Raw genomic sequence first — 7,500 nt, forward strand, 5'->3', positions numbered from 1 at the left:
AAGAGAGAGAGAGATGAGAGAGTGAAGAGAGAGAGAGAGAGTGAAGAGAGAGAGAGAGAGAAGAGAGAGGAGAGAGAGAGAGAGAGAGAGAGAGAGAGAGAGAGAGAGATAGATAGATAGCGAGTGAAAGAGAGAGAGATATAGTGAGTGAAAGAGATGGTGAGAGAGAGAGATAGTGAGTGAAAGAGAGAAAAATTACCACACCAGTACATCGTATTTTAAATAAAATAGAAACCATTTTCTTTAAGTTTGATTTTCCTTAGTTATTGAACCCTGAAGGAATGGCCAATTTTTTTAAATAACCCTTTCTTGAATTGTTTAAGATTTGGTCAACATTGTTTTTGTTTTTTTTATTTATTTTTGTTTTTTTTATTTATTTAATCTATTTATTTTTGTTTTGTCTTGTCTTGTCTTTTTTGTTTTATATATGTTGTCACTGCAGCTGTATAATTGTGTATTTTTGTTTATCTCACCCTTTAAAAATGTGTCACTTAGAATTCTCTTTTTCAGCGCTGTCCAAGACTCTGGAGAACACAGTGTTCATGGGGGAGATCTTGCTGCATTTCCCCGACACCACCCATAAAATCCTGCAAGAAAACAAACCCTGGGAGTTGCTCTTCACTTGGGGCGTGTTCTTTGCCTCGCAGTCGAAATTCCTCGACAAGAGCACAAATACTCTCATTTATTTGGTAAAGTGTGGTAATGGTTTTGTATGTATATTTGTGGGTGTGGGTGGATGCATGCGTGCGTGGGTTTTTTTTTTTTTTTTTTTTTTTTTTTTTTTTTTTTTTTTTTTTTTATAACCTTTACCGTATTCTAAACTTCATTCTCTGTAGTTGTCTCAACTTCATATTCCAATTCAGACTTAAAGGGTGGATTTTGTGCCACTTTTAGTATAAAAAAAAAAAAAAATCAAATAAAGTCCAAATGCAAATGCAAATGCAAATGCAAATGTAAAGTCATTATGAAGTCATAAATAAAAGAGAATAATAAAGAGCAACTCTGTTATGTCTTGCTCTTCTTTAATTTCCAGTCAATAAGAATAATTATATTTGTCATAAAATATATTCACAATTAACATGGATGCTGCATGACATATCATTTGTTTTTCATGTCCTTAACATTCCATCAAAGAACACCTTTGTCTTAAGTCCCACATTCCACCCCACACCATTAATAGAATTGAAATCATGTGCTTTTTTTCCAGGTTTCGCAAGAACTAGAACTGGCAGAGAAAGACCCAAACTACACTAACCCCTATGCTAAGCGTGCCAGCCACCAGCGAGGCAGCAGCAGCGTGTCAGAAACCAGTCCCGAGACAAAGAAAAAGAAGAAAAAGACGTTCAAAAAAGGCCCACATCTTTCAAGACAATTTGGGGACTTATGATGTCAAGATAATAGTTTAGTCTAACTATAGTACAAGTGTGATGGTCTGTATTTGTTAAATTACTTATGATTTTAAGTAAAGCCAGTTTGTATTGAAAAGTGAAACGATCTTTTCAGTTGCGAATCATATTTCCACATGATTAATGGTAACACATAATATTATAAGTACAATCATTTGCTTGGTAGATTAAGGTCATGATTAAAAACAAAAAATCTTTCATTGTCATTTTTCATTTCCAGCAACTAACATTTCTATGAATAACCATGGAATGTTGTAATATAAAAACAACTATTTCTATAAATCATTTGACAATATATCAATACAAAAGAAAGCCTAAACATAATATAGGCTGAAGGTTACTCATGAGCACACACAGGAAAGCAATCCTTGACTGTCTCTTGTGGCAAACACTTGTTAACTGCTTTCATTTACAAAATTATAAATTTAAAAAATGTCCAAGGGCACATTTTGTAAAAACCTGTAAAGATATATATTAACCCCAAAATGCATTTAACACAACTAAGTATTATTTGTGTTAAAAACAAAAATATGTAAACCACATAAAGCTTAGGCAATATGATTAGAGAAAGCACAATGTTCTTGTTAAATAAAAAGGAGGGGGGAATATAATAACCAAAAAGGTCATGAAATCATCCTCAATCCACAAAGGGGAAAAAAGTACATTTAGTTAATTTTTAAGGAAGGAAGAGACAGAGGGAGAAGAGTATAGAAAAAAGTATTAGAAAGTGAGAGTAAAATCATAGCTTCCGTATCTGGCTAAAATTACTATGGGATGCGGTTCCATATTGTGAATTCTCAATGACAATCAAACTGAACCTAAAATACTGAGTAAACCTTTTTTTATATAACAATGAGGCATTCAGGTTTTTCTTTGTTTTTAAATGCTATTATAAATAAAATCTTACCTCCCTGATAAGCCATGTCTAAAGCAACAATGCCAGACACATAAGAAAGAAAAAGGAAATGAATAATCTTGCTGTTACAAAATAATGCATATGGATTAATATACATAGTGGTGGCCAGGCATAGACGGTTTCATTGCTATACATTACAAAAAGAAGTTTAGTACACTGACCATCCAAATACCTATACTAACCTCAGTCTTTCACCTCACGTTTCAGTTTTATTTCTACTGAAATAAAAGACTGTTCTGTGCTTTTTTTAACATGATTGCACAAGTCCCACGGGCTTGTGATTGTATCAGCCAGACATTTTTCAACTGAGTAATTCAGTTAGGCAGAGGGGAACTTCCTCATATAATCAGTTTCTGATCAAATGAAATGGCAAAATTTTCCTGCAATGGGAAAGATTCAGAGTGGATGCACGAAAACAGTTTGTATTTTCTGTTTCATCCTAGTGATTATACACAGAAATTGTAAAGTATGTCAAGCTCATTTACATTCAGGTTGCACGAGGCCCGACACACATTACCATATGTAATGGCAGAAGACAAATGGGGACAATGATGTTATCAAATCTGATGTTATGGAAAATCATAGGGAAATTGGGAGAGAAGAGGACATGGACTTACTGGTAATTATAGAAATAGTGCTTGAAAACAAAGTCATAGTCTCTATGATAATTTCCAAAGCATACACTGAAATGAGAGTTTAGGGTGCTTAAAAGGACAGTTTAATATAGACAAAACTATATCACACCATAAAAAAAAAATCTTTGAATTAATTACAAAAATATGATGGTGGGAGTTTATGCACAACCATTTCTAATATTCCATACATCAGGGGGGAAAAAATCAATAAATAAAAAAAAATAATAATAAACATGTAAACTACAGTAACATGACTAGACACTGCAGATTATCATCACATTAACAAATCTTGATCCAAGAGCACAAGCCAACAGCTGACACTGCCTTTTCTGGCATCAGCAGCCATAAACTAAATACAATTTTAGTTTGACAACATGGAAAAACATCTTTTTACATTCTAAACCAATATATATTGCACTTTATTATATGACGCTGTAATAATTCTGGGCTATTTTCTTCTTCTTAAAATTTGGTAATAGTGATAACTATCAAATAAACTTCATATGGCATACCTGAAAAATGCTTGTTTTAACATTAATAAAACTCTGAACAAAACCGTGCTTTATAAAATATCTCCTTATTCTGCTAAGTATAAAATGTAAATGTTTTATAACAAAAAATACTGTTATAATAAAGTCTCTTTCACTGATTATCAAAAACTTATGGTTGGTAATCATGCTTAGATGGACATTAATTTCAGCCTTGAGAAAACTGTAAAAAGAAAGACTTCACACTTGGTGTCAATTAGCAATGAGTATTTAACATTCTCTTGGCACCACAAAGAAATGTGAGAGACTTGGCAGAATGTAGCTGCTTTCTTTGGCATGCCTTCGAACCAAAATGATTGGTAAAAAGATTTAAAGTTTGCCAGAGTGTTGCATAGAAATGTAAAAGGTTCATTCTGCAGCTTTTCAAAATCCTGATTAGGTATAAAAAAAAACATTCACTAAACCTAGCAAGTCACCCACTGTTACAGCACCCATAAAATTATGTCCAAGTCACAGGCAGATCATCGATCAGCTGTCTTCTCCAAGCCAAAGGGCCTGGCTTTGCGGCCTAGCTTTAGGAAGGCCATTCCGTGGGTCCGTAAATGACTGTAGAGTTCCACTGGTGATGTGAACTCCTCCTTGCAAACAACACACTGATTGTCAAATCTCTCCTCCTCTTCATAATCTTCAATCTTTTTGAATTCTACTTTCTTGTCTACTTTCCTTTTTGCTACTTCCCTTTCCTGCTTAGGTCTGGTTACTTCTTTTTCCTTCTTATTTCTGGTCACTACCTTCCCTGCTTTCTTCTTTGAAACATTTCTCTCAACTCTTCTTTTGACCGTCCCCGTATCTGGAAGTTTTTTTGGGATGCTTTCAGGTTTCTTTTTATTTACTGCTGTCTCCTCTTTCTTCCTAAGTGAACCTCCCTCTGCTCTCTTTTTAGATACTGCATTCCTCAAGTTCTTCTTTGCTGCAGCCCTTGATACTTTCCTCTTGGCAAGAGTCTCTTCCTCCTCTACTTTAACATCTACTTCATTATCTTTTGTTTCAGGCTTCTCTATTTCTTCTTCCTTTGCTTCCTCTGGTTCTTCTTCCTCTTCCTCTACTTTCACTTTAAATATTGGTTCCTTTTCTGTATCCTCACTTTCCATGGGGATAACAGTTTCCTCCTTCACATCAGCCTTGACTTCACTCTTCTCAGCATTCCTCTCATCACCTGTCACCTGGAGTTTTACCTTGTGAGCAAAGAACATGTGTCGTGCAAGGGAGGGTTCCACGACAAATGATGCACCACACTCCTGGCATACAAACCCCTCTGCTCCGCCATCTTCCCCAGGCTCTTTGTGCTTGCTAGAGTGTAGTTCATATTTCTCACTTGAGTTGGTGCCAAATCCACAAGTAGCACACCTATAAGCCTTTTTTTTCCTTTTTCTTTCCTTTGTGTTACTTTTAGGACTCTTTTCAGCGTCCCCTTCTTCTGTACTTGTTTTTCTCCTCTTTGATCTAGACTGCTCATCTAAGATGGAATCGGGTAACCTTTTAATGAGAACTTTTGTCTTTTCCTTGAGCTTCACATCTTCTCTTTTGCCTAAAGGTGATTTAATAGAAGTTGGGCTAGTTGGTTTACTGTCCATGCTTTTCACAGGAGAACTTTGTGTGGATTTATTACTTGGGTGCTTAGATGATGCTCCAGATCCAATAGACATTTTGCCTGGAGAAGTCTTCACTTTGTCTCTGTTTAGTCTGACTGCCACAGTATCACCATCCTGTCGACTCCCACCTGGCATTTCTTTGCTTCCCAATGGCTTGGTTGGGATAAACTGAGAAGTAGGCATTGTTCCCTGGCCACGAGTCCTTATCATCGCCTTCTCATCAACTTGCTCTCGATCTAGTCCATGCACTGTGCGAAAATGATTCATGAGAGTCTCCTTCTTCACATGATCATATGCACGGCATATCCAGCAGATATATCGTCTTTTGGCATATTGGCATATCTTGTGGACAATATCTGTATGACGCTGCAGTTGATATGTAAAGTTATAATGCATGTCACACTCAGCACAGTGAAGGTTCCCAAATCCATGCTCTTCCTTGAGATGTGTCAGAGCTGAAGTGCTGTCCTGCATGACATATGAACACATTGGACAATTTGAAGGATATGCCAGGGCAGTTGCATGCTCCTCCAGATGGTGAAGCAGTGCCATGCTTGAGGGCAGTGTTCGGCCATCACACAAGCTGCACACCAATAGCCCTTCCTCCAGGTGGCACACCAAGTGGCGTCCAAACATCTCTGGCATGAGGGCTTTAGTACAGACCTGGCACTGGCGACAACCAGCAGAAGAAGGGGTTGGAGTGGCAGTGCCTAATGTACAGCGACCTAAATGAACACTCAGTCCTCTTTCACCATGAAAACGGCGGCCACAGCGGTCGCATTCAAATTCAGAGGTGTCAAAAGGTACGTGGAATGGATCATGCTCTTCATTGAGATGAGACAGAGCTGTTGGTACATCAGGCAAGGACGTACAACAGAAAGCACAACTCGCTGGATATGAAAACTGTTCATGGACGTGGAGTTCAAAGTGCTGTTCTAAGTCAGTGGCATTGTTGAACTGTATCCCGTTGCAGTATATGCAGAGTATCAACCCATCCCTGATATGGGTGAGGCAGTGACGGGCAAAGTCCTCCCCCACAGCAGCCAAGCTACACACCTGGCACTGCCTCTCAGCTGCCTCCCCCTCACACATACGCTTGTGTCTCCTGAAATCCTTGTTGTCAGTGTATGTAAAACCACATCGGTAACAGACACTTGGGCGGAGCTTGTCTAACTGGTCCATGTCCTTCTTGGCAGGACTTTCTTTCCCTGAGGATTCCTTTGCCTCACAATCTTCAGGCATTGCTTTGTTTAGCACTTTCTTTGGCTGCTTTTCAGCCTTTGCTGATTTTGAGACTTCTTGGAGGTGAGGCACATCTGGGAAGAGAGTCTTGTCTATGACACTGCTGACCGTGGGTACATCCCTTATTCTGGCTTCGTGCAGTTCTTCTGCACTAAGAGCAACGGGAAGAGTAACAAATGCATTCCTGGGTTCTTGACCTCCAAAATACTGGTGCTGATAACCCAGGACTTCATGGTGCAGCGTACATGTCTTGGTGCGGTAGTGATTGTCCCTTCTGTGCTCTCGATCATGATGGGCTCTAAGCTCATCTTTAGACCGGAAAGCGTTAGTACAAAACTTAGACTTGTAAACATAATGGACTCTAGTTATGATAGAAGGATGGGCATCTGCCAGGTGAGCCTTGATTTTGCCATTGGTATCATGCTCTTCCTGGGCATGTAACTGAACAGCAACTGAGCACAAAGGACACGTTAGCAAACAGCGGAATGTTGCCAGGACTTGTTGTCCCGGTGTTGTACACTTATGGAACACAAGACTTTCGAATGTGTTTCTACACACAACACACTCGTAAGACTTTGCACAATGCTCTGAGATCCAGTGCGATAAGAAGTCATCAAGCACTTTGAAAAAACACACTTGGCACACGGGACACACAATGCCCGATCGACGGAACTGATGCCCGCAGGTGTTGAGGTGGTGTACGAAGTCTCTTGGGCCATCACACCGGCTGCCACATTCGGGACACACAGATATGTTTGAGGTATTGGCAGGAGGATGAGTGAGGATATGGGCCTTTGCAGCACACACACTTGGGAGAACCAGCTGACACTTCCTACACTCCACACGCTGATCAGAGTATGGCTGGTCAGTGCGCATGTGAGACATCAATTCCCGCACACTGTGAAACATCCTCTCACACAGATAGCACCTCACAGTACGTTTCCTTGGCGAGAGCCTGGAAAGAGAAAGTGAAAGGTGAAATTCAAATACATTGCATTACAGAGGATACCCATATTCATATAAAAGCACTGATTTATTCCACACACCATATTCCTACCTTTTCATGCCCAAAGGAATCTTTTCCTCTGAGCTGAAGCGGCTGCGGTCATCTTCATTGCCTTCCTCATCCTCCAGTAAGTTTTCCAAAGAGCCGTTCTGATA

The 7,500-nt window shown here is 39.1% G+C and overlaps 2 protein-coding genes across 2 annotated transcripts in view; one reads left to right on the plus strand and one right to left on the minus strand.

Moving 5' to 3' along the window:
• Positions 1 to 510: 510 nt before the first annotated feature.
• LOC119597037 (coiled-coil domain-containing protein 134-like) lies at positions 511 to 1,604 on the plus strand (the record flags this gene model as incomplete). The annotated part of the gene is given in 2 exon segments (XM_037946474.1): positions 511 to 689; positions 1,208 to 1,604. Coding segments are annotated over 2 exon segments (359 nt in total), but the record flags the coding sequence as incomplete, so codon positions are not given.
• Positions 1,602 to 7,500, minus strand: part of LOC119597036 — a 13,920-nt gene continuing 8,021 nt past the window's right edge. The window contains 2 exon segments of the mRNA XM_037946473.1: positions 1,602 to 7,294; positions 7,397 to 7,500. The exon segment at positions 7,397 to 7,500 is cut by the window's right edge and continues 105 nt beyond it. Of these exon segments, the coding sequence (XP_037802401.1) occupies positions 3,967 to 7,294; positions 7,397 to 7,500 (3,432 nt within the window). The 3' untranslated portion in view covers positions 1,602 to 3,966.

Source organism: Penaeus monodon, chromosome 38, assembly GCF_015228065.2.
Source record: "Penaeus monodon isolate SGIC_2016 chromosome 38, NSTDA_Pmon_1, whole genome shotgun sequence".
NCBI classification, from domain to species: Eukaryota; Metazoa; Arthropoda; class Malacostraca; order Decapoda; family Penaeidae; genus Penaeus; species Penaeus monodon.